Source organism: Copadichromis virginalis, linkage group LG6, assembly GCF_057382275.1.
Source record: "Copadichromis virginalis isolate Kocher_CV1m ecotype Utaka linkage group LG6, C_Virginalis_male_GT1.1, whole genome shotgun sequence".
NCBI lineage: Eukaryota > Metazoa > Chordata > Actinopteri > Cichliformes > Cichlidae > Copadichromis > Copadichromis virginalis.
This window is the reverse complement of record NC_140623.1, coordinates 10,867,387-10,893,439: the sequence shown is the minus strand read 5'-3', so window position 1 is coordinate 10,893,439 and position 26,053 is coordinate 10,867,387. Positions and strand designations below refer to the sequence as shown.

Here is a 26,053-nt window from a genome sequence, read left to right as displayed (position 1 = left end):
AAAGCAATATGTGGCTGGGTTATTCATAGACTTGACAAAGGCATTTGACACTATAGATCATGATATATTAATAAGAAAACTGGAACGTTATGGTGTCAGAGGGGTAGTTTTAGATTGGGTCCGGAGTTATTTAAGTGACAGAAAGCAGTTTGTGAAAATAAATGGTGGTTGCTCCTTATGTATGGACATTGCTTGTGGTGTACCCCAAGGGTCAGTTTTGGGTCCAAAATTCTTCAACTTGTACATTAACGACATCTGTAAAGTGTCCAAAGTATTAAAAATGGTTCTCTTTGCTGACGATACAAACATTTTTTGCTTTGGTGATGATCTGCAGAATTTATTGGAGGATATGACTAATGAAATAAGTAAAGTGAAGTTCTGGCTTGATAAAAACAAATTATCATTAAATTTGAATAAATCTAAACTTATGTTATTTGGAAATAGTAGTTTAAATACTAATGCAAAGATTCAAATAAATGGTGTTGATATTGAAAGAGTCAGTGAAAATAAATTTCTGGGGGTAATAATAGATGAAAAACTTAACTGGAGAGCTCACGTAAGATATATTCATTCCAAAGTATCACGAAGCATTGCAGTACTAAACAAGGCAAAACAGGTATTCGACAGAACATCACTTCATATTCTCTACTGTTTACTGGTTTCACCATACTTAAGCTATTGTGCAGAGGTCTGGGGCAATAACTATAAAACCACATTACATTCACTTTTTACTCTTCAAAAGAAAGCAATTCGAATCATCCACAATGCAGGTTATAGGGAACATACAAACTCACTATTTTTGCAGTCTGAAATATTGAAAATTGACGATATAGTGAAATTCCAAACAGCACAAATTCTATTCAAAGCAAAAAATAAAGAACTGCCAGGTAATATTCAGAGTATGTTTTTTTTGAAAGAAGGAAGTTATAATTTAAGGGGTTTTTGTAACTTCAAAACAATGAAGGTACGTACTACAAGAAAAGGCTTTTGTGTTTCTGTTCAAGGAGTGAAACTATGGAACAAACTGAATATGGAATTAAAGCAATGTCCAAACATAAAACTGTTCAAAAAGAGTTATAAAAATATGATCTTCTCGATCTATAAAGAAAAGGAAAATATTTAAATTAAGTGAATGTCTCTATTTAAAAACAAACAAACAAAAAATTCATGATGTGATATTATAGTATATAGTATATCAGAAATCTGTTCACTATTTTTATTACAAATTATATCAGTAAGGAAGCTGACTAAATATTCACTGATAATTTATGGGACAGGGGTGGGATTAAATAAGTGTATACTTCTTCCCACTCCCTTTCAACATGTAAATTAATCAGAATGTTTTTTTGTATGTAATTTGTATAGTATATTTTTTTTCTCTCATTTCTTTTCTAAATGTACTTGTATATTGTTCACATGTTGAAATAAATTACCAATCAATCAATCAATCAAAACAGTCCCCCTGACTTGAGAGAACATGAGCCCACTTCTTTCACAGTTTAAGGCAACTAAAACCACTGCTAAAAATGTGATGTGGTTCAGAAAAGTCAAAAAGCACGGACTGAAACGGGTCAAAAGTTGATCAAAGTTTGCAAATGAGCTGAGAAGAGCCAACTAAAAATGGAGTTCTACAATAACAAGCAGAAATAAAAGGCAAGCAACAACAACTTAACAACTCACTCACACACAAAGAGTAAAGAGGCAGAAAAGCACAGGCGTCATTCTCAGACACAAGCTATGAGTGAATGGAGGTGAGTAGGAAAGTGGAAAAGAAATGAGCTGCTTTTGTCTCCAACAAAACAAAGCAAAACATTTGATCAAAGCAAGCGATGCTACATTGGACACACTGTTATATTACCCGAGTGTTGCACCAGAGGCCGCTGATTCATTGGGCCAATTTAACCCTGGCCCTGCGTTCCCAAAGCACACAAAGGGAACAATTCATTTGTGCTTTCAAATGTTGAGTCTGGTCCGAGCCAAACCAGATCTTCTTTGCACAGTGAGATTTATATACATGTTGCTGCTGACTCTATAACACTTCTGAGAGAGAACAGGTTCCTCAAAGACCACTCCCCACTCCTGTTGCACATTCTTACTGTAATAACCAAGCAGCAGCCTGTTGGCTGGCACCAACACAACAGAGCCAAATTGTTCATTTCCTGGAGGCGTCACTTGAGACTGACTTCAAAACAAAGTCGGCACCCATACGTGTTCAAATGACCAATATAACTGCAATAAAAAGCATTTCTACAGCCTGCATAAAACTAGTTTTGGTCTAAATGGATCACTTTTATTTCAGTCAATTCCATAAATCAGTAAGTGACATAAATGTGGCCACATAAACGTTTCACGTCATTTTTTATTATTTTATATTATAAAGAGAACATTGCACGTGATCATCTGTTTGAATGGCTTGACTGAGAAAATGTAACCCAGGCAACCAAAACAAAATGAATACTGAGACGTAAAACCGTGACTCTTGTTTACGTGACTGCAGTGTGAGGTTTTATATCTTTATGTATCATTATGCATTCACATTTACAGTCTTGAACTTCTGAACTAGTGTGCTCTGCAGAGCTGCCAAAACAAACATGTCTAAATGACGTTTTTCAGAAATACTTTTTTTTCCTCAGAAGTGCTGATGGCTGTGTTACATTTTTAAAATAAACATATAATAATGGAGTGAATTTATATAGCGCTTTTCAAGGCACCCAAAGCGCTTTACAATACCACTATTCATTCACTCTCACATTCACACACTGGTGGAGGCAGCTACAGTTGTAGCCACAGCTGCCCTGGGGCAGACTGACAGAAGCCAGGCTGCCATATCGCGCCATCGGCCCCTCTGGCCAACACCAGTAGGCAAGTAGGGTAAAGTGTCTTGCCCAAGGACACAACGACCAGGACAGAGAGCCCAGGGATCGAACTGGCGACCTTCCGGTTACAGATGCGATTCCCAACCCCCTGAGCCACGGTCGCCCATTAAATATGACAGAGAGTAATTTATTGGTAGGGAACCCAACTTCCACTCCTTTCTCCCAGCATACAGCACGGTCCTACATGCTCAAGGCCATCACCGTTTGGGTCAGTCAGAAGCTCTTGACACAGATTTCATGAGTCTGGTTGGCTGAGGGCTCAGCACTGACCTGGACAGGAAGCAAAACATGAAGGACCCAATCAAAAACCCCGGAGAATAGACCAAAGCCCGTGTGATGGAATGCTAGAAGGAGGAGGAGGGGGAGGAGGAAGCAGGGCTGTGAGTTTAGACAAAGATAGATCATGGGAAGTTTTGGGAGGTAACTCTTTTTTTTTTTTTTTTTTGGCCTGTCCCGTTTGGCTCTTTTGCCATCAGAATTGTTGTCTAAAGGCAAAGAAAGATGCCCAACGGATTTACTTTACCAAACTGACCATCCCAGCCTTGCCGTGGGAGGTAACTCTAACGAAACACAGTTTGATTTTTCTAAACCCTGTTGCTGTCTTGCTTCTAGACTAGAAAAGTAAAAAAATGACCAAATTAGTGTCTAAACCCCAAAACCCATGACATCATCACTAAGCCTGTAAGCTGGGTGTACTTAGGGTTTTAAAAGCCTCTGACCGCGTTTGCTGCTGAAGCGTCATGAAGACTTCAGTGAAGCAGGGACCTGGTAAAAGAGAACGGATCAAAGGCAAAGGATCTTTATAAAACAGCACCTGGGTACGCTTGCTTTATAATTAGCTGTTTTTACCATCACAGCTATCCTTTTGTGTGGGTGTTATCCAAAGAATGTGCTAAGTAAGTACTAGCTGGTTGATCTGATATCCTCGTGTTGGTGTTGTTCCCAGATCATCATACTAAATGTTGTTCCAGGATCAACATTGCAAGTGACCAATCAGAATGTTGTGACGTCATACTTTTGCGACTTCGGGAAAAACTGGCGTAAAACAAAAACCTGTACTAAAGCTGCGTGAAACCGCCTCTGTCCGCCGATCAACGGACCCTGACACTAACCCTAACCGTAACCCTTTAATAAACAGTAAGCAGAATTGATATTGTCCTTGCAACATTGGAATTTCATAAATGCACGAATGGCTTGGCGCGCAAAAGAATAACGTCACAACAATGTGATAGGTCTGTACTTCACAATTTCCACCGTAATGTGAAGTGTGCTACCAGAGGAGATAGAACGTTGGACCAGGTGTACACCAACATGGCGAATGCGTACAGAGCCCAGGCTTATCCCCACCTGGGTCTGTCAGACCATCTCTCCCTTCTGCTACACCCAATATACACACAAAAGATCAAGAGCACTGGGATTACAACCAAAACCGTGAGAACATGGCCGCAGGATGCTATTCCGATGCTTCAGGACTGTTTCCACTGCACAGACTGGGATGTATTCAAGGTGCAGGACACTGACAATCGTGTCGCATTGGACAGTTACACCTCCACTGTCTTGGACTACATCTGTTTCTGTGTGGACAATGTAACAACTTGGAAACGATTCCGTGTGTTCCCTAATAATCCACCCTGGATGACACACGGAGTTCAACAACTTATTCGAACAAGGAACAACGCTTTCAAATCCGGGGACCAGGAGGCATACAGTACTGCCAGGGCCAACCTGAGAAGAGGCATCAAGACTGCCAAGCAGCAGCACAGGAGGCGTATCGAGGCCAGGTTTGAGAACAACACAAACCCAAGGCAGGTCTGGGAGGGCATCAGGGCTATCACGGACTACAAAAGAAGAACACCATCACCCTCAGCCGACAGTTCTACTCTGGCTGAGGATCTAAATCTCTTTTATGCCCGTTTTGACAGGGAGAACACCGACCCTGTCCTGTCCCCTCTCCCCTCAACCGACCCTGCTCCAGTCCTGAGCACTCATGAGCTGAGGCGTGTGTTCCGGAGCATTAACACCAGGAAGGCAGCCGGGCCGGATGGAGTGCTGGGCCGGGTGCTAAAAGACTGTGCTGCGGACCTGGCGGACGTCTTCACCTCTATATATAACACCTCGTTGTCCTGTTCACTGGTACCATCCTGTTTCAAAGCAGCAACCATCGTTCCCATCCCAAAACAGTCAAATGTCACATGTCTGAACGATTTCAGACCTGTGGCACTCACCCCCATTCCCGCCAAATGCCTGGAGAGACTGGTCATTAAACACATCAGAGCTGCTTTTCCACCATCCCTGGACTCGCACCAGTTTGCATACAGGGAGAACCGGTCAACCGAGGATGCGATCGCCACAGTGCTGCACACATTACTGAAGCACTTGGAACACAGGAACACCTATGCACGGCTCCTCTTTGTAGACTACAGCTCGGCTTTTAATACCATCCGGCCATACAAACTCCGTCCCAAACTCCACCAACTGGGACTTAACTCTTCTCTGTGCAACTGGATTGTGGACTTCCTCACTAACCGTAGACAGAGTGTCAGAGTGGGTAAGAACACCTCTTCCACCCTTGTGGTCAACACCGGTGCCCCTCAGGGGTGTGTTCTGAGCCCTCTGCTATACACTCTCTTCACCCATGACTGTATTTCCTCCTGCGCGTCCAATCTCATTGTTAAGTTTGCAGATGACACTACAGTGCTCGGACTTATATCCAACAATGATGAGACAAACTATAGGACAGAGGTGCAACAACTAGAGTCATGGTGCCACGACAATAACTTGGTCTTAAACACCAAAAAGACCAAGGAGATCATTGTAGATTTCCGGAAGAGGGGTCATAACAACCATCTGCCTCTCTTCATTGGCAGTGAGGCGGTGGAGAGGGTGAGCAGTTTTAAATTCTTGGGGGTAACTGTGACCGAGGACCTGTCCTGGGGCAACCATATCACCTCAGTTGTACGGAAGGCCCAACAGCGCCTCTACTACCTGAGGAGACTGCGGAGCGCACACATTCCCAGATCTCTGATGTTGAACTTCTACAACTGTGCCATCAGCAGCGTTCTGACGTATGGATTTCTAGTGTGGTTCCCCAGCTGCACCAAGGCCGATCAGCAAGCACTCCAGCGGGTGGTGAAAGAAGCTGGCAGAATTATTGGAACAAGTCTGCCAGAGATCAGTAATATCTTCCCCACTCGCTGTCTGAGGAGGGTGCACAGTATCCTGCGAGACCAACATCACCCTGCGCGCCACCTTTTCCATCTGCTGCCCTCAGGGAGAAGGTACAGGTCTATACAGGCCAGAACATCCAGACTGGCCAACAGCCTGTATCCACAGGCTGTGAGGCTCCTGAACTCTCTGCCCCCCTCTCACGGACAATAACCATATCCAACTTCTTAATAGCAATGAACTGGTCTGCATTGGTGCATCATATCTTTATTCTCTTCCCCCTCCTGCCCCCCCCCCCTTTCTTAAATAGATAACTATCATATCTGATATCATATCTCACAGTACAATAATATTGAATGGGTTGCATTGTTGTATTTTGTCATGTTTCTCAGGTCTTTGTCTGAATTTCTACGAACATTATTGCTAAGGATTGTCTTATTGCATTGGAGTCACACTGGGTTAAATATGTACACTTGGGTTTTAAGGGGTATTTATTATTTTCTTCTTTTTTTTTTTTTTTTTTTTGGGTTGTATGGAAGCCCCAAACGCAATTTCATTGTTCTTGACAATGACAATAAATAAATAAATACTAAATACTAAATACTAAATACTAAATAGGTCACTTGCAATGTTGAACCTGGAACAACATTTTCATGATGGTCTGGGAACAACACCAACACGAGGATATCAGATCATCCGTACTAGCTGGCTTCAGGTAGAGGCAACTAAAAAGTGACTTTATTACTTACTTACTTTCACTTTTGACTCTAATCAGTGCTAATAGCAGGGAATTTCCCCTCTGTTGATCTTACAGAGATAGCCTAAATGAATGCTTCTCTGAGCACAGATGCACTAGGCTAATTTATTTTTCCCAAAAAACAAAAACACCCAAACTAATCATGTCTGTTAATGATTCTAGCCAGACTAGCAAAGGCAGAGGATCTTTTTTCCAAAGTAAAGGTGTTACCACTTGAGAATGAAAGCAAGATAACTGACAAACAGAAAACTGTAGAGTAGACCTGGGGAAATAAAAGCTCCATAATGCTTTCATGTATTTGGCTTGAAGGAAGGTGCCTAATCAGGTGGCCTAAATGGTGGGGCAGTGGATTCATTCAAATGGACTTATTTGAGGAAATCCCAAAAAGTTGATTCTGTTGATCTGGATGCAGCGTTTTCAGTGAAAAAAACGTTTTGTCACTCATCCAAGTGACTTCTCCAGTCTCCAGAGACTTAAGAAGTTTGAAGAAGTCACTTGGATGAGTGACGTCTGCATCCAGATGAACAGAATCAATTTTTTGGCATGGTTTGCATCATGGTTCCTAGTTAATACTCATCCATCCTTCCATCCATTTTCTTCCACTTAGCCAGTTCTGGGTTGTATGGGGCAAGAGGTACACCCTGAACAGGTTGCCAGTCTGTAGGGCTAAGACAAGGAGACAGCCAACCCTTAACACTCACATTCAATCCTATGGCTAATTTAGAATCACCATTTAACCAAACTCTGTCACCCTTTCCTCCAGGAGAAAGGTAATTTGAGGCCTTGGACAAAAAAGCTGCAGGGTATCTATCTTCCCTTTACCAGAGTCACTGTGCTTCACCCCTGATGGATTTGAAACACCAGTTTATACCTATCTCAAGAGAAGAAAGCTCATCTGAGACCACTGTCATGGCAGTAACTGATAAGGCACACACAAAGATCATATCTGGAAGGTGAACATTATTAACAGTTAAAGTGAGGGAAGACACGGAGGATACAGATGTCCACTGTGGCCCCTGTGATAGACTGGCGAGCTGTCCATGCTGTAACCCGCCTCTCGCTCTGTGACATCTGGTCACAGCTTCCAGTTTACAAAAGAGATGGATCGATAGTTTGGCATCCAATGGACTTAGCTCTCAGTTTGTAGAAATCTACACAACACCATCCAGGCCTCAGCATGAGCAAAATGTTCTTTTGAGAAACAGGAATGACCTTGTTTGTACAGGTGAAGAGCTAAATTATTAGCTAATGATAGCAATAGCGATTTGAACTACAGAGACCAGCATTTTGTACCAGGATGTAAATACGTTATTTTCATAGCTAAAGACGTGAGATGGGGACAGAGTCCTGTGTGTGCAGCCGGCCTCAGCTGGCTTTTGGAGGAACTATAATTTTTGGTAGGTCTGCACTGGCTTCATTTTTCTGCCATTCGGGTTGCTGCTTAGTTAAGAGCTCACTTTCACTGCTATCAGCTCTTTTTCAGTCTTTGCACTGCAATATCAGCTGACTGAAATCTCTGAGAACAGTGGTTTCTCACTGGGCATGGAAGCCACCCATTTGGTGTTTCAGAATGTGTTTACTTTATGATCCCTAAGGAGGAGTTTTGGACTTTTGGACTTCAAATCCAAGTTTACAGTACAGCCTTTAAAACTACCAAGAATACCAATCACAACAAATCACATTTTAATAACACTAATCAACATGAACAATAATTGTACGTGTAACTGATAGGTTGCTCTCACCCAATGACCTCCACACTACACAGTGCTGTTCAGAGCATCAATTGAACAAGCAACTGATGACTTTCAGTCTGTCAAACTTACAGTGTGGAACTTTGTATCTTCTGCCAGAAAGTACAAAGTTCATATTGTGAGAACAGGATGTGAGTTGGGTCACACGAAATTCCCCAGGCTTATTGTAACACACTGTCCATAAAGGGACTGAGGTCTTTGATGAGCTGTCTGACCTATGATTTTCATGGCTGCCTGCCACTTTTAGTAATGTTGTTTTTTAAAGACACCAAGAAAATGTCAATAACATTTTTGTTAAGAACTAGAACAATTTGATATACCAATAAAACAAAATAAACAGAATCTAAATTGGCTAAATTATGTATTTTGTGCACACATGCGCTTGGACCACCAGGACACCCAGATGATAGATACTCCCATGCCTGCTGAATTCATTCTGATATTCTGCAGCACATGTTTTAGAAAAGAAAATGCTGGTTATGCATTTTCACAGTCTTAACAGCAGCTACAGCAGGACTTTATGACGGTGATAGTTTTGAAATGGAACAAATTAAATGAAAGTATGTTGCTGCAGTCCAGAATCTGAGTCATGGGCATCTGCGCTGCCTGGACAGAGGAGAGCGATGACCTATATTAGAGTTTGGGTGGTGACAGCTCCTCGTGCCACTTTGAGCTCCCTGTTATAAAACTCCTGGATGGAAACGCAGCTATCTTGACTCTCTGTTAAGTAAGAATGATGGATCTGGAGTTTAAGGAGAGAGAGATTGTGTGGAGGAGGGGCTGCAGGAAATGAACACACCAGGGAGAAGGGAGTAACACTGACTTTATGTTATTTGATGAAAGAGGAGGATTTGTTGTGCTGTGTGTGTGTGAGGGTAGGTTATATACAGGAGTGGGAGGGAGGAATGTGTGTGTATAGGAGAGAGAGTGAGAGAGGTTTCTTCTCAGTTGTTCCTCCTCTCAGTCTGACACCAGCAGTCTGCTTTTCCTCCTCGTCTGAGACTCCTGCAGGTAAGAAAAGCGACCAGACACTCTGACAAGATGTGACAGCGACTTTATGACAATCGACCGACTCTGCATCGTAATGCTGTACAAAAAAAAAGGAAAAGAAACGGTGAATGAAGGTAAAGAAAAAAGCAGCCGGCGGTGCGCTTGCAGAGACGTGCAGAGGCTGAAGAAGTTATTCACAAGTCGCCAACTCAGCAGTAGCTTTTTTTTTCTTTTGCAAACTTACCCCGGCAGCTATATCACCGCGCACGCTCTCACGCGCCGGCCTACTGCCCGACATTGAGTGCGTGTGCGCGCGTATGTGCTTTATCCGGAGTGCAGATGCATGCCAAGTTGATGCTCTGGCGTTGTAGACGTGGCTTCTTAAACCAATTCATTATAACAGCTGCATGAGTGCAGTGTGTGTTGATCAGCTGATTAGTGGTTGTTACTTGTTATGATTCACAGACACACACGCGCGCACACACACGCAGGCACGCATTGGGGTGATGTTTGTTGGTAGAGTATGATGTAAGAGATTAATTTTTGTTCCCGTTTGATGATATTAAACCAGCTATAAAATCTGACTAATTGTTATTGCCTTTGTAGTTGCACAGCTTTCAGTAACTTTAAAACGTCTGTTGCACACTTTCTTTTCCTGCCTTAAAGCAAGCTGAACGTGTGGCCTAATCAATTTGACAGCATGTTGCATAATAAAATAAGGCCAAGGGTGTGTCAGCCTGCTGTGTGTTTGCCCGAAATCTTCAAGTGTAACTCATGTTTCTGTTTATCCCCCTTAACATTTCTGCAGTATTTTCAAATTTTGCCAAAATGCAGAAACACACTGAATGGAAGGTTACCACATAGTCTTCAGTAAGGCAGGTCATTAATGTGGTCATTAGTTTTCAAAAACCTAAGCATGTAAATGTAGAACTTATTAAAGACAGGTGGAGATTTGATTCTGAAACTGCAACAAGCAATTTAGTAAGAACTGGCTGCATCCTCTGCCACGGAGATCTGTGACAAATGTTACGGTCATGCCAAGACGTGTTACCAAAAGCCACAAAAGGATAACACATGGTGCTGGAGGAAATGTCACTTCATTTTTTGGAGACCATGATATTAATTATTAAAAATCAATCAATCAGTAAATAAATAAATATTCTTGCCAATCGGGTGAGTAGTGGATGGGATATACCAGGTTAGACCAACGTGGAGGACCTCAAGTGGTACTTTTAGGGGCAAATCCTAAACAATACCTTTAAATGCACTCATGCATCAAATAATGTTGCTACCCATGCTCGACCCTCACCTTTGCCATTTACAATGATTGGCCTGAAGCCACATGATCACATTTCCAACCCATCCTTTGAAGCAGAATTGATATAACCTTGTTGGTGTTCATTTGTGTTGATATTCAGCTATCAGGGTGAAGGATGTGAGATATGCATCCTATACGTATGTGGTTGCATGCAGTCCTACAAAAAGCAACAGTGCTGGCCTGAAGGTGAGGATGGCATACATGGGTCAAAAGCTGATTGGTTTAATAGTGAGCCCCACAGACACTGCCCCCTGGTGATAGTTAATAGCTACAATATGTGGACATGGTCTGAAAAGCTATGCATAGGCGCTACGTAGGGCACACGCATGACACCATGATAGTCCCTCTAGTTGGTTCGCTGATATGCATGTTGGCATTTGTACAGTATTTTTATATGGCACAAATATTGCTGAAGTTTTGACCTGTTCAGGCTGTTTTCATGAACACGCTGGAGCCCTGAACTGTTTTAGGACTTGTTAAGACAGAGGTACACACGTTCTCCTCCTGCCTGTGTTGGTCCTTTCTGGTAACTTTGGTTTTCGCTCACAGTGCAAACACATGCTTGTTACAGGTGAAATGCTAATTCTAAATGGATGTATCTGATATCCCCGTGTTGGTGTTGTTCCCATCATAATAATGTTGGTCCAGGATCAACATTGTAATTGTAATTTTTGTAATGTCATAACTTTGAGTTTTATATAAAACTCTCTTTAAGAACAAATGGTCAACATTTTAAGCATTTTCTTCATTCATTTATACAACGAACAAATATTTTATTTAGTTTGCTTTGTTGTTGGCCAAATGTAGGTTTGCTAGCGATAGTTTTTAAGTACGTTAGCTAACTTCTTGGCTGCTGCCAGTTGATCCTTGACCAGTGCTAGTGTCATAATATAAGAGCAACACCAACACAGAGATATCAGCTCATGCTTCTGAATGAGCCATAGGTGTGAGTGAGTGTCCTTGTCTCTGTGTTCAGTCCTACATTAGTGAGAACACATATGTTTCCTTCTGCACGCCACATGAGAGAAAGGACATCAGAATGACACGATTCTTCTCAATATCTAAGGTTGAGGTGCAAAAGCTGCTTCAGAAAACCCAAGAAGATGCATCTTTTCTTCATCTCGGTGCACAGCGGCTGGGCACTGCCTCCACTGACCAAAACCTATAATTTCAACAAGTGTTTCCTATCTTGGGACTGTAGAAATATTACTTCCTGTCACTAAGGGTTGGCTTTTTATAAGCTGACAGGTTGCCAGTCAGTCAAGCAGAGTGCCTGCTGAGCGCTTCCCTGTCCTGTGCACTGCGTTCCTGTGACACTGTAAAAATAAGCCACCCATTCAGGGACACTCTGGTAACTGGAGAGCAAATATACAGTAGCATGTGGGATTCTTTGAAGTCTGCAAAATATTTTTTGTGTGTCAACTGCAGTGAATCCACAGTTGACAGCTTTCCAAGAAAAAAATCCAAATAATCACTTGGATTTTCCACACCAGCTCAACGTTCCAACGTAAGCACTTTCAAGCTGCACCACTCATCCTCTTCTTATGGTTACTGCTTTGTGACAGAAATACAGCTTTAGTCTGGATTGTCTTTAAAAGGAACCGAAGGCCATTTCTTGTTGCATTTGCCGCAGAATATTGCCAAAATGACAGAAATACAAATTCATATGATAAATCTGAGCCTAATTTTTCAGACATGTTGGAGAACAGAGCAGAGATGCGTTGCGTGACATCTGACAGGCTGTAATAGCGAGGCAGATAATAACTGTTATATTTTACTATCAGTAGTCAGATAAAAACGTTGGGGCAGCGCTCCAGTTATTTCATTTTTCTCACAGTCATGCGCCATCTGTCATCTCAAATCCTTTTAACATTCATCCATCACTGTAAAAACCTCAGGGAATCTCTCATCTGTCTCTTCCCTGTTTATTTCATTTCCTCAGTTTTCTCCTTTCTCACACAAACATTTCCTCTCGTTCTGTTATGCTTTTCCTTTTCAGAGGCGTTGCGTTTGAGGATGAAAATGAAATAGATAAGAGCGAATGAGAGGAAAAGGTGAAAAATGCAGACCAGACAAGCACATGCAGTTTTGTTTTTATGGCCTAAGAATACAACTCTCATGGGCTTCATTTCCTGCAGCAGCAGGCCTCTAATTCTATCAAATAAAGTTTTTTATTAAGACTTTTTTCAGAGACTTAGATGCTTCTCTGAGAAAACAGAAAATTACAACACATGTAAATGGAAAAATATTAGATCAATATTCAGATTTTTATTGATTAATTGTTGATGGACTATTTTCTGTTGCTGGTCATGTTGGGGAAAACGAGCACTCAAAGCACTTTTTATACAACATGTGTCATTCAGAAGCAAATCAGGGTTCAGTATCAAGGATACTTTGGCATGCAGACTGGAACAGCCAGGGATCAATCAACCAACCTTTAAGTATGTAGATGGCCTGCTCTAATTCCTGAGCCACAGGCGCCAATATGTAGTTAACAACAAACTGGGCAATTGTTTCCAGTTCAATTTAATTTTTTATAGTGCCAAATCACAACAACAGCTGCCTCGAGCAAAGCAAAGATAATACAATAATAAAGACAAAAGCCAGATGACCCCCTATGAGCTAGCACTTGGTGATGGTGGGAAGGAAAATCTCCCTTTTAACAGGAAGAAACCTTGAGCAGAACCAGGCTGAGGGCAGCAGAAAACAAAATGTGCTGAGATCCATCATGAGGGGTGCTCACTGTCCACCAGTCAGTTGGTCAGTGTTACATCCCCTGCTCCTTAGGGCTCACTGTAGAACCCAATGTAGACTAATCTTGAGATTTTTATTTAATATAACATCAAAGTTTGTGTCTCTAGTTGTGTAAGGAAGCTCAAAGGAAAAGATTGTAGCATTCCCCTTTTAACCAGATGGATTTTATGGTCTTGTGTTTCTCAGTGGTTACAGTTTCGGGGTGGGAGGGTCTGGCTGACTCTGGGTTGTGCATCTTGGAAACATATGTACTCACGTTACCATAAAGCACTCTGGGTAAAGCATCAATCAAGTGTCATATTGTCTGTGCTATGGTTACTGTTACACAGGCACATAATGATGGACACATTTGGGTCTTTTTCTTCATAACCTTCAATTATGTAGTCAAGTTTCATTTGTAGTGAACAGCTTTGAAAAGATTCTCAACCAAAATATTAATTTTGTTTTATATTGTGATCAAAGTTCCAGCCTCAGAAAACTTTCTCACTCTTGTTTTTAGTCTATAGAAAGGCTTATATTTCACTTCTTGATCCTCTGGATACTATACGATAATCCTAAAATAACATAATCTGGTCTGTCAAGTTGACCTTAAGTTCTTACATTTCAAAATGCCAAACATACTTTTAAGAAGTAGTACGGTTTTTTCAAGCCTTTTGTTTTTGAATACTTCTTGCTGCAACTCTAAAACCACAATGTCATGGTAAAATTGCATTGTAGTATATTACATCTTGTATAGATCACTAAATGTAGGTGCACAATGGCTAATAAGGGCTGCAAGAGAAACCTGAGAAAGACTGTCAATATCATTGTCTCCTGAGAAGATGCAGTTACAGTCCAGATTTATAGACCAGATTTCCACAGGAATGTGAAAAATACGGCACACCAACAAACAACATAACTAACCAAAAAATGTTGGTTTGGGGGCTGATCGTTTTTCACTTTCAAATTCCTCTTTATCAGAGAGTAAAAACACCATTATTATTATATGAGCCATAAAGTTGCATGCATCTGTAAACATCTGCCATCACTGTGGCCTCATATGGACATACAGTTTAACATTGTCCTGGAGCATTACCATTATTTTGATTGCTTATTTCTTTTCTTTCCTTCCATCCTCAGGTTGAGACAGCCATGTTGTCGGGGTGTTTTGGGCTGCTGTTGCTCCTTCCCTTGGTTTGCTGTGTCCCCTCCCCCTCCAGGTCTCCTTCCAGACTCTGCAGACGATGCTGCGACCAGCAAGATTCTCCCGCAGCCACGGCTCAGTATCAAATGCCTGAAGTCCGAACTGTCATTAACATGACCATCCTCAAAGGTACCAGGGACTTGAAAAGCATCTGTTAAGCTCTGAAACACTGCTGATTACAGACTGCGTTCAGTTGATAATTGCAGCTTCACTTTGATGGTCAATCATGCAAATGATACCATGACTGGAGAATCGTTGCTTGTTAATTTACTAAAAAAAATCATTCACTCTTTAAAGTGTGTACTACGAGGGCTCTATTTTAAGCTGCATTTACAAAGTCTGCGCTTTTCCTTTTCCAGGTGTGTGTGTGTGTGTGTGTGTGTGTGTGTGTGTGTGTGTGTGTGTGTGTGTGTGTGTGTGTGTGTGTGTGTGTGTGTGTGTGTGTGTGTGTGTGTGTGTGTGTGTGTGTGTGCTCCTTAATCAGGAGAGTAATCACATATCTATAATAATGGAATAGAGCTACTAAGTGTAGCCATGCAGTGATGGCTAAGTGGAACTGAGAGTAAAATGAGAGATTGTCAGTGAAAAGGAAATTAGATACTCGCGCAACAGAAGGAATCTGGAACCACTTCAAAAATCAGCCGCTTTTTAACATTTTGTAAAGCAGCAGGCAGCCAAATACTAGTGACAATGGTGGCTTTTCACAGTATCTGTGGTAGGAAATGTATATCAGCATCAAAATATGAATGTATGCAAGGATTTCATTAAGGTGGAATGACATTTTGTTATAATAAATGCATCAGTCAACAAGCCAAAGCTCAAAGGCCAAACGAGGGAAGTTTGCAGTTTGTTAAAAAGCACGTCACAATAATATATACAGCTATAAACTGTATAGTAAAGTCTCCTGTCTTCTGCCACATAGAGGCCTCTCTGATAGATAATCCAGGCAACATACTGGCCATCACAGACTTCTTGGATATTCTGTTCGGTAACTGGGCAAATAATATTACTTTTAATACAGTTGCAAATATTTAATAAAAGCACCAACACCACAAACATCAAAGAGGTCCAGTTCACTGATTTAAACAGACCGAGGGGTATTGTTGCCAACGTGCCAGCTGGATGGGTGGGTAGCATGAACACCCGACTTCGTATCTACTGAGGACCAGCACTGGTGGCTGCTAGTATTTTTTATGTATCTTCCTCTAAACATGTTTGTTTCTGCAGTAAAGACATTTTAACTTGGAGTCTACATAAACAGACTGTTCCCTGTCTGTTACCTCTGACTTACATGGTACTGTGTTACTGGAGGTTACTAAGAGTCTTCATGGGGTTCAGAGTTTGAACCAATGGCAGGTTGACCATACATCCAATTCTGGACTGCATCTAACCTGAACCTGATATTCGTGCAATGAGTTTTAAGAGAATGGGCAACTTCATTTGAAATGGGCTGCAGGATACTCAGACTTGGTCTAAACTAAACTCAAAGATAATTACACTACAAAATGACCCATTTAGAGAGAGAAAAACAATGCTTGCCACAGTATAATTCACCAGGCTCTAGACTGCATTGCCAAATAAGCAGGCAGTTACTTTGGTGTCCCAGATTTTCAGTGGTCCAAAAAGTCCTAGGTTGTCTTGTTGCACTAGCTTCTACTAATACTTACCAATTACAGGGCAATATTAAAATAAATGTGAGAAACCTTAAAGCTTACCTGATCTTAAAGCTCTTTGTCACAACCCACTTTCAACATCACAAATATTTCCGAGCAAATTGTTCCTACATTGTGTATTTTCTTTAAAAAACCAAAACCGTGGTTACTTCAATAACCACAAATTAACACCAGTAAACGTGGGCTCGGTTACACAGCTATAGACACACATCAAGCAGAACGTGGGGGAAAAGGACCAACAAAACATGTCCTACTAACCTCAGGCCCACTTTAAATTAAAAAGAAGCAGATTAAATAAAACTTGGAAGTGGTCCAGTTTGACTCCTTAATCTGCCGTCCTATAAACACTGTGGATCCTGTGCTTACTACACCTGATTACACAGTCAAATCCATGACAGCTTGTTTGAGTTACTGTTACTGCAGGCAGTGAGGAAGGCCAACAGTGAAGACTTTGAGTGTCAGTGTTTGTGCATCTGTGTGGCTTTATCTGTGCGTGCACATACTAGTACATATATATATATATATATATATATATATATATATATATATATATATATATATATATATATATATATATATATATATATATATATATATATATATATATATATATATACACAATGAAGGTAAGAGAAAGAGGGGGAAGTGTTGTGAGAGAATTTCCCAATGCAAGAGATCGAGTTGGAGAGGGATTTGCAAGAACATGTGTGTTTAATATGATAAGTCAGTCAGCCAACTCAGCCAGAGCGATCCAGATGATGTGTCATCACTCTGTTGTTTTATCTGTTGGTTCTTTGATTACCGGACGTGCCAAGTCTGTTCTGACCCACGATCAGCCCGTAAACCAGTCCAACCATTGAACCACAAAAATGTCTCTGCTGGTCTATCATTAAGCTTCTCACATGCAAACACAGTTCAAGTGTTTTTGTGCCATGTCGCAACTTTCCTCATCGAAGTCCAACTGTAATTTCATGGACTCAGTGGGAAGTCAAAATGTGAAGCAACTTTGCGTTGCACAGCAAGCAAACTGAACTAAGTGCATGATCAAAAATGCAGCAGTATGTGCTGTTGGTTTTACTCAAACAGTGTAACCATAGTCAGTAAGTCAATCTCAGTTTGCCAAATTTCTCAAAAGAAACACGAACCTTCAGTCACGGGCAAATCAGAATTTACACCCACACATTTTCCTTTAGTAGCATTACATTGAAAAGTTAATTTGGTGTCTTGATCCATCCTCAAAATCCCAGAAACCTGATTCTGTTCATCTGGACATTGTGTTTTTATTGGTAGAAACAAGGAGGGGGCCTAATGGTGCATTTTGAAACATCTTACAACTGCAGCATTTAACCAGCTCTCTGTGAATGGTACTCATGGCCATTCATCAAAGGTCATGACAATTTGTATATTAATGATCATAATACTGAACTCACAGCCTATAATGTACTTTTTATAAGGTTGGGGAAACCTGCAGTCAACTGACACTGAAGAAATCACCTGGATGACTGACTGAAAATGCAACATTCAGGTGATTTCTTCAGTGTCAGTTGACTGCACTCTGGGAAAAAGTTCTGTTGTTCACCTTTAGGGCTGTGCATGGTGAATCGCCCACCTATATTAGCAAACGTTTGTATCCATATGTCACCAGCAGGACTCACAGGTCTTCTGATCAGGGCTTGTCACTCATCCTAACATATTAGCCATCATAATAATTACTTTGTGCCTCTGACGGCTTCTTCAAGGTCAAATAAGACCAAACTTTCATAAAATGTCTTTTATCTCTAAAACTATGCTTAAAAATCTGTTGCCTTAGTTTGTATTTGCAACATTTAGGTATTGTTTAAATACACGTTATAGTTTCCATCCAATTATCAGGTCACATTTGACCTCTGACCTTTCATGTCTGCCTTTCTGTCAAGTTGATTCCAAAATGCATGACTTTGGAGTTAAGTCTTGGTGTCGTGCAATGTTGCTTAATTTTAGTAATAGGATCTTATGTTTGTTTCTATGAAACCCTGCAGTTTAACGTTTGCTGCTTTCAGTGTCAGTGTACTTTCAGTTCCCAAATTAACATGTTTATCTAAAATTTATCTTTTAAGTTGCTCAACTTGTGGGTCTTGATCCACTTTCGGACTCTAGATTCATCCCAAGTAAATCAAAAGCAAATAAAAAGAAGTGTTGCTTGATGTACTTGATACATGGAACAGCAGTGTCCACATTCCAGCTGCATAGTTGTAAAGAAAAGCAACAATACCATTGGCTAATTGGTGCTTTTTTAAGTGCATGTGACTCTCTTTGATAACAAGTTTATTGTTGCAGTCATTCCTGAATCTGTGCAGCAATTCTCATCTCTTTAACTTTCCACTTGTAACTGCTGTTACAATCTCCGCCCATACCGCCATGTATACTACTTTTGAGGCCTCGGGCCTGGGAAAGGAGCAACGTCTGTGATCTTTTTCCAGACATTCAGTGACTCATAACCATCTGATCGTAATATCCTAAACCTACAGTGTCATAGACCTATATTTGCCTACAAGAAGAGCAACAGCAAGTCTTGGTGATATTTAAAATACTATTCTATGTTGTATATAGTGTATGTATTAAAATGAGCACATGAAAGTTAGTAATTAAATGACGTAAACGTGTATATTTCACACTTAGAACCATTTCCTTGTTTGCCATTATATTTTTTTATATTTTTATTTTTTGTTAAAAATAGGTTAAAAAACATGTAAAGGTTTCCAAACCAAAGAAACAATGGGTTTTTTCTCATCTAAGTATTTTGCAACATGTAACAGTAACTGTGTATTATTGCCGGATAAGTCACTCACTGTAGGTCATTGCTAAGCTACTGTTTGTGGAAACTGCTGTAACTCTGCTCGGGACTTTTTTGCTTGGACGCTGGTCACAGCTGGAGACGTCACTGTGGCTCTGTGGAGAGGATGAGCAGTGCTTACCTCTACAGGAAGTGTTGGTCATGGTTAAAGAGGGAAGCACTGTGGCTTCTTCCTGTGGGGTTTAGCGATCCCAGAGGTGTTTAACTCATAACTGAAGTTTTAGTTGCCTAAAATAATGCAGAGCAAGCTCAGCAAGACTTCGCAAGAAAGTCATATTTACAGGTTTCTTTTTATCACCCTATAACCTCAGAGCCTCTCAAAACTGACGAAACTATCATACACCAGTTTTTTTTCTAAAAGCTATAGTGTAATCTCTTTGTACAGGCACTACAGTATTTAGGAGAAAACCCAACCAATAATATGATCCCCAGTATCTTCCAAACAGTTAACACCACTAGCCTGAACTCTTGATCATGAACTCTTGGCATGTGGTCCTAAACTTTTGATAAACAGCCTGTTTCCGTTTAAACGTTGTTTCTAATAAATTGCATGCTCAAAATATGTTTTGTCTCACTCCCATTTCTTCTTGTTGCATGTTGAAGCTCTGCTTGGAACCTTGTCAAGATCCAACAATGCAAAATATGATTTTCTGCCATTTTTTAAGTGGTCTTAAATTTTTGATTGGGACAGTACAAGGCAGGATGGAGCCATAGTTTCATGTTGTTTACGCCAAGTTCTGACCATCTGAAAGTTGCATCAGAAATTGAGATTGAGATTCATCAGACCAGGCAACCTTTTTTCAATCTTCTATTGACCGATTTTGGTGAGCCTGTGTCAAAAATTGTAGCCAAAAGCCCACACTGTGCTCCTTTGCTGCTGTAGCCATTCTGCTGCAAGGGAATGCACAACATGTCTGTTGTGCATTCAGAGAAGCATCTCTGCATTCCTTGGTTGTGATTAATGTTTTTTTGAGTTACTGTTGCCTTCTTATCAGCTCAAAGCTGTGTGGCCATTTCCCGCTGACCTCTGACATTAACAAGTCAGTTTCACCCAGAGAACTGCTGTTCACTGAATATTTTCTCTGTTTTGGACCATTCTCTGTAAACCCTACAGATGGTTGTTTTGGAAAATCCCAGAAGATCATCAGTTTCTGCAATAATCAGCCCATCTAGAACTAATGCCAGTTTTAGAGTCACGTAAATCATCTTTCTTCTCCATTCTGATTCTCAGTTTTAAACTCAGCAGGTTGTCTCGACCACGTCTACATTCCTAAATGCACTAGGCTTCCTCCATGTGACAGGCTGATTAGATATTTGCATTAACGAGCAGTTGAATAGGTGTAATGAAGCGGCCAGTCAGTATGTATGGCAGAAAATAGGGAGCACAAGTGCTTGCCTTTAGGCTTGTCAAGCCATCTTCGAATTGGCCTAGAATATTGCTGTAATAAAGTTTCACGTAGATCCTTGATGATAGATAGATTTGAGCCAACTCTGCTGTCAGCTGAAAGTGAAAATGGTCACCCACTTTTCATCCCATAATTTCAGTAAGCTGCACTGCTCCTAAATTAGCTTCTGTTTATGTATGCCTGAGCCTTTTCTTGGCTCACATCTTTTTACAGCTGTTCCACAGCGATATGGTGATGGCATGTAGGAAGGCTTACCGAATAAGCAGTGTCACTTGACATGCAAATGTACAATCAGCTCAAAAGTATTCTCTTGTGTTTCGGGAATAATAGCACCACTCAAAATGTTCGCTTAAATAGAGACATTTCAGTCAGTAGTCACAAAATCGCATTAATCATTTTTAGAGCTTGTTGTCACATCGCATTTAAATTTAAAATCAAGAGGACGTTTTGGTGGCGTGTGGTGGCAGCTTAGCAGAATCCAGGGAAGACAGATATAAACAAGAAAAGAGCAAATAAAAACTAGGAAAACATATCCAAGTAATTTTTTTAAAAACATATTTTAAGCTGAACATGCACCAATCAGGTAAAGTGATGAAGTGAATAAAACTGATTATCTTTTCACCTGCTAGTGGCTGGGATATATTAGGGAGCAAGAAAACATTGTGTTCTCACAGTTCATGTGCTTGATAGAAGGGCCATACTGCGATGACTTGGTCAGAGCATCTTCAAAATTGCAGCTCTTGTGTGGTGTTCCTGGTCTGCAGTGGTCAGTCTATCAATCTATCAAAAGTGTTCTAGTAGTGAACCAGCGACACGGTCGTGGGCAGCCAAGGCTCACTGATGCACGTGGGGAGCGAAGGCTGGTCCTTTTGATCCAATCCAACCGATGAGCTACTGTAGCTTAAAAATGTAATGCTGTTTTTGATAGAAAGATGTCAGTGCATCGCAGGCTGTTATGTAGAAGACTGTACAGCCACCAATCAGGGTGACCATGCTGACTCCTGGAAACAATGGGTATGTGAGCAACAGAACTGGATACCAGAGCAATGGAAGAAGATGACCTGGTCTCATGAATCACGTTTTCTTTTAAATCAAGCAGATGGCAGTGTGAGAGTGATGCACTATGGGAAGAAGACAAGCTGGCAGAGGCAGTGTGATGGGCAATGTTCTGCTGAGAAACCTTGTACCACCTACCTAAGCACTGCTACAGACCATGTACACCCTTTCATGGAAATGGTGTTCCCTGATGACTGGAGGCTCATCCAGCAGGATAATGCTCCCTGCCACAAAGCAAAAGTTCTTCATGAATGGTTTGAGGAGCACAACAACGAGTTTGGGGTGTTGGCTTGAACTCCAAATTCCCCAGATCTCAATTTAATTGAGCGACTGTGTGATGTGCTGGACAAACAAGGCCAATCCACGGAGGTCGCACCTAGCAACTTCCAGGACATAAAGTGTCTGCTGCTAACATTTTGGCGCCAGATACCACAGCACACCTTCAGGAGTCTAGTGGAGTCCGTGCCTTGATGGGTCAGGGAAGATTTAGCAGCAAAAGGGGGGCCAACACAATATTAGACAGGTGGTGTTGTTATGTTCTGACTGATTGGTGCATTTAATTCATACACCAATCAGTTTGTATGGCCAAAAGGGAGGCAATTTGAAGGAAGCAAGGCTAGATGACCATTTTGATACCTTTGGATTGCACCAACCCCTACTTGTTCTTTTAAGGGAGATTTTATGAAACAGTGCGTCATCACGAAAGCTCCAAGTCAGTTTTAGAAGAATGATGCTCATTCCTCCAGTAGAGCTCATGTGCTGTCTCAGGGTGTCAGCAGTAGTAGTTCACCTTCAGATGCCTAGAACAGCAGCAGAAAAAGGAGAAATAAATGTGTTTAACTGAAATGATTACAGTTCCTTCTGGTCTTTGGCTGTGATTACTTCAAATTTAATGAGGCAGTAGATTCTGGAAACAAACTGCTTTTTACAGACATGCTGTCCTCACAAGGTCTACCCGAACACTTCGTCTTAAAGTCCACGAGGAGGTCAAGTTTAAAATAAGCACTACTTTGAATGAAAGAGTTCCTTTAGATTTATAAGCAGGATTTGAAATGTCAGATATAAAAGGTTTACTGGAATTTGTTGCTGCTTCTAGATTTGTAGCCACTATGAAAAAGTTCAGGCAGGTACTGTGCGCACAATAAAACGGAGACCTGAAAATGGAAGAGTTGAGAGAAAATCTTTGAATCCAACTAAATGCTGCACTTTGCTAAATGGCAAGATCACTTTGAGTTCTTGAAAGAAAGAAACATCTGGTGCAGCCAGCTGGGAATAAATTAATGTGGTCTTGACATGCCTTTGCTATTAATGGGTACAGTGAGCAGTAGTATATCTCACTTTGCAAAAGCTAACCTCTTCTTTATTAAAATGTCTGTTAAGAGCTTTACTTTTAACCCTGTTAAGCCAAGTGTATCACATTTGATACATGTGTTGAGCCTGTGAGTTTTTGAGACTTCTACTCATATAAAATCATTTATGAAATTTAAAAATGAAAGATTTCATCAGAAGGTTTACTAAACACTATATTTTCAAGAATATAGAATTTTCTGGCAATTATTTCATGGTTCAGGCTTTAAAGGGTTAAAATATTCAAACATGCAAGTCACGCGTGTGGGTTTTCTGTCTTCCTCCCTGTTCATGTTTCATTTTGTCCCTTTAGGTGATAAAGGAGACAAAGGAGACAAAGGTACACCCGGAAAACCAGGTCTGGAGGGCGCTCCTGGCTACCGAGGCCCCATGGGCCCTAAAGGCAGCAAAGGCCAAGCAGGTGCACCCGGAGACGCCTGCAAGATCCCTCACTCTTCTTTCTCTGTGGGACGCCGCAAATCCCTGCACAGCCTGGACTACTACCAGGCGCTGGTGTTTGACACTGTGTTTGTCAACCTCTACGAGCACTTTAACATGTTCAAAGGCAAGTTCTACTGCTACGTGCCCGGGATCTACTTCTTCAACGTCAATATCCACACGTGGAACTTTAAGGAGACATACCTCCACCTGATGCACAACGACAAGGAGCAGGTGATCCTGTACGCTCAGCCCAGCGAGCGGTCCATCATGCAGAGTCAGAGCGTCATGCTGGATCTGGCTCTGAATGACGAGGTCTGGGTGCGGCTCTACAAAAGGGAGCGGGACAACGCCATTTACAGCGACGACGTGGATGTTTACATCACCTTCAACGGATACCTGGTGGCTCCCAGCATCCAGTGAGGAGAAGGCAGGATGGAGAGGCTGTGTGGGTCCAATTACTAAGTCTTTTTCCCAGGGATATTACTTTGTGCCAAGAAACAGGTACTTATTAGCGCACAAAACAATTTAGGTGCTTAAATATTCCTTTCAACCCAGAGAGGAAAATGCTGTTTTGTTAAATAAAGACTGCCCAAAATGCTTAAATCTAAACCTTAAAAAGAAAAAGGAAATAGGAGGCACAACTGGTACAGCATAGGGGAAAAAAGTTTAAATAATTACTTTGTACTAGAAATACTTTATCGTACAAAGATCTTACTTTTTGTGCCATTTCCCATGATCACCTGCTTTCAGGTACTTTTTAATCAGACGTCACACCAATTTTTCAGGAGTTTAAAATCTGTGCAATCAGTTTTATGTGACATTTATGGTGCGATGCCTCTTAGCAACATAGAATCTGTCAGAGTGAAATGTATTGTGGCAGTCGGCTATTCATTAAACAAATGTCCTCTTTCACAGAAGCAATTTAAAATGTCAGTTCATCCAAATTACAAAAATGTCCCACAGCCGCCACCATTCCACCATCTGTATGGAGCCATGCAGAAATGGAAATGCTGAATCTAAAAGATCCACTGTCCTAATATAAAATGATTGCATACACATTATGCAACTCCACGAAACACCAGCTAACAGACAACAGGGTCGATTTTAAGCATTGCATATCCTCAGGTGCTTTACAGGAAATTATTACATTATGGAGGGACTTAAACACATTTGACTTCCAGGCTTTACACATTATACTGTAATTTACTCAAAGTATAATTTACTCACTGCAAGTAACCGAATACTTAAAATTACTTTACAGGTTTCTTGCAAAAGCCTGACTTGTTACCCTCTTATGTACCTGCCGGTAAATATAATTACATTGTAATTTCATATAAAATACATTGAATTACACCCTTAGTTGTGAGTTTTATTACAAAAATGCTACCAAATATTTGCAGAATTTTTGTGGAACAAATTCTACAGGGATGCACCCAAACACAAGACATCAGGTAAAAGTCCAAACATCCCGATCTTTAATGCAAAACACTGTCAGAGATCACACTGTCAGAATCAGACAGCACAGCAAACGATCCAAATGAGGTGCAGGGAAAAGGCAAAGATCATGGAGCAGTTCAGAGGTCATGCATGAGAATGCAAAATACGAACATCGGGGACAAGGCACAGGGAAGATGAGCAATAATAAAACAAATACAAAAGAAATCAGAGTGGGTCGTTCAATCTCAAAAGAAGAAGAAAAATAATACAGATAAATATTTGCATACATCATAATTTGTTTGTCAAAACAAAACAAGCAGTTGTAATTATATTTACCTACAAATACTTAACGGCAGTGAGATCGTTGAGGTCGAGTCATTCTCATTCTCACTCCTTCACATTTCTTCTTTGCTAGTGAGCTCCAGCCCGTTTTTTTTTTCAAGTGGATCACAATGGCTGTGAGCATCTGCTCTCATACATAACGAAAATCATAATCCAACTCGAGTGCTTATATTTGCAGTGACGTGGCAGGAAAATATTGCACAACTGGATTTACATTATTGTCTTTTTGTAATTTTGGTGAGCTGACCACTTTCCCAGCATATGAAAATACATACGGTGCTTTTATCAAATTCAGGAATGTATTTGACAGTTATTGTTTATTGTTTTAGGGACTTGAGGCTGCAGAGCAGTTTATGTAAATGTCTGTAAATGAGCTTTCTATAATAGCTTTAATATGTTTTACCACTTAAGCTGTTGGGTCTGGACTGTGTATGTCTACGTGTGTTTGTTTATATAACATATAAAAACAGTATTCCCTTCACAAACCAAGTCTCTCCTCATTTGTATTAGTGAGCAACAAAAGGGCTTGTAGTTTTATATCAAATGAAGAGCTCTATACTGTGTCAAGATTCAAAAGAGCTTTTTTGTGTGTTAACAATTCTGGAAGATTTTCCTCACCTGTCTAATTCTCTTCATGTTGCACCCTCCAGATTAGTGCTTGGCCACTCAACCTTATGAGGGGAATGACACTTGTGATCAAGTCTGAAAACTGGCCAGATTTCTA

The 26,053-nt window shown here is 40.9% G+C and overlaps 1 protein-coding gene across 1 annotated transcript; it reads left to right on the top strand.

Annotated features, from left to right (window-relative positions):
* Positions 1 to 9,386: 9,386 nt before the first annotated feature.
* c1qtnf6b (C1q and TNF related 6b) lies at positions 9,387 to 25,808 on the top strand. Its single transcript, XM_085458595.1, has 3 exons — positions 9,387 to 9,560; positions 14,731 to 14,923; positions 23,423 to 25,808. Exons 2-3 carry the CDS (start codon positions 14,743 to 14,745, stop codon positions 23,968 to 23,970), a joined length of 729 nt encoding a protein of 242 aa, XP_085314721.1. The 5' UTR covers positions 9,387 to 9,560; positions 14,731 to 14,742; the 3' UTR covers positions 23,971 to 25,808.
* The last annotated feature ends 245 nt before the right edge of the window (positions 25,809 to 26,053 follow it).

Excerpts from the sequence above, each read along its gene's own strand:
- c1qtnf6b (XM_085458595.1), top strand. The coding sequence starts at position 14,743 with ATGTTGTCGGGGTGTTTTGGGCTGCTGTTGCTCCTTCCCTTGGTTTGC. Across the intron at positions 14,924-23,422 it reads TAACATGACCATCCTCAAAG|GTGATAAAGGAGACAAAGGA; the intron begins GTACCAGGGACT and ends TTGTCCCTTTAG.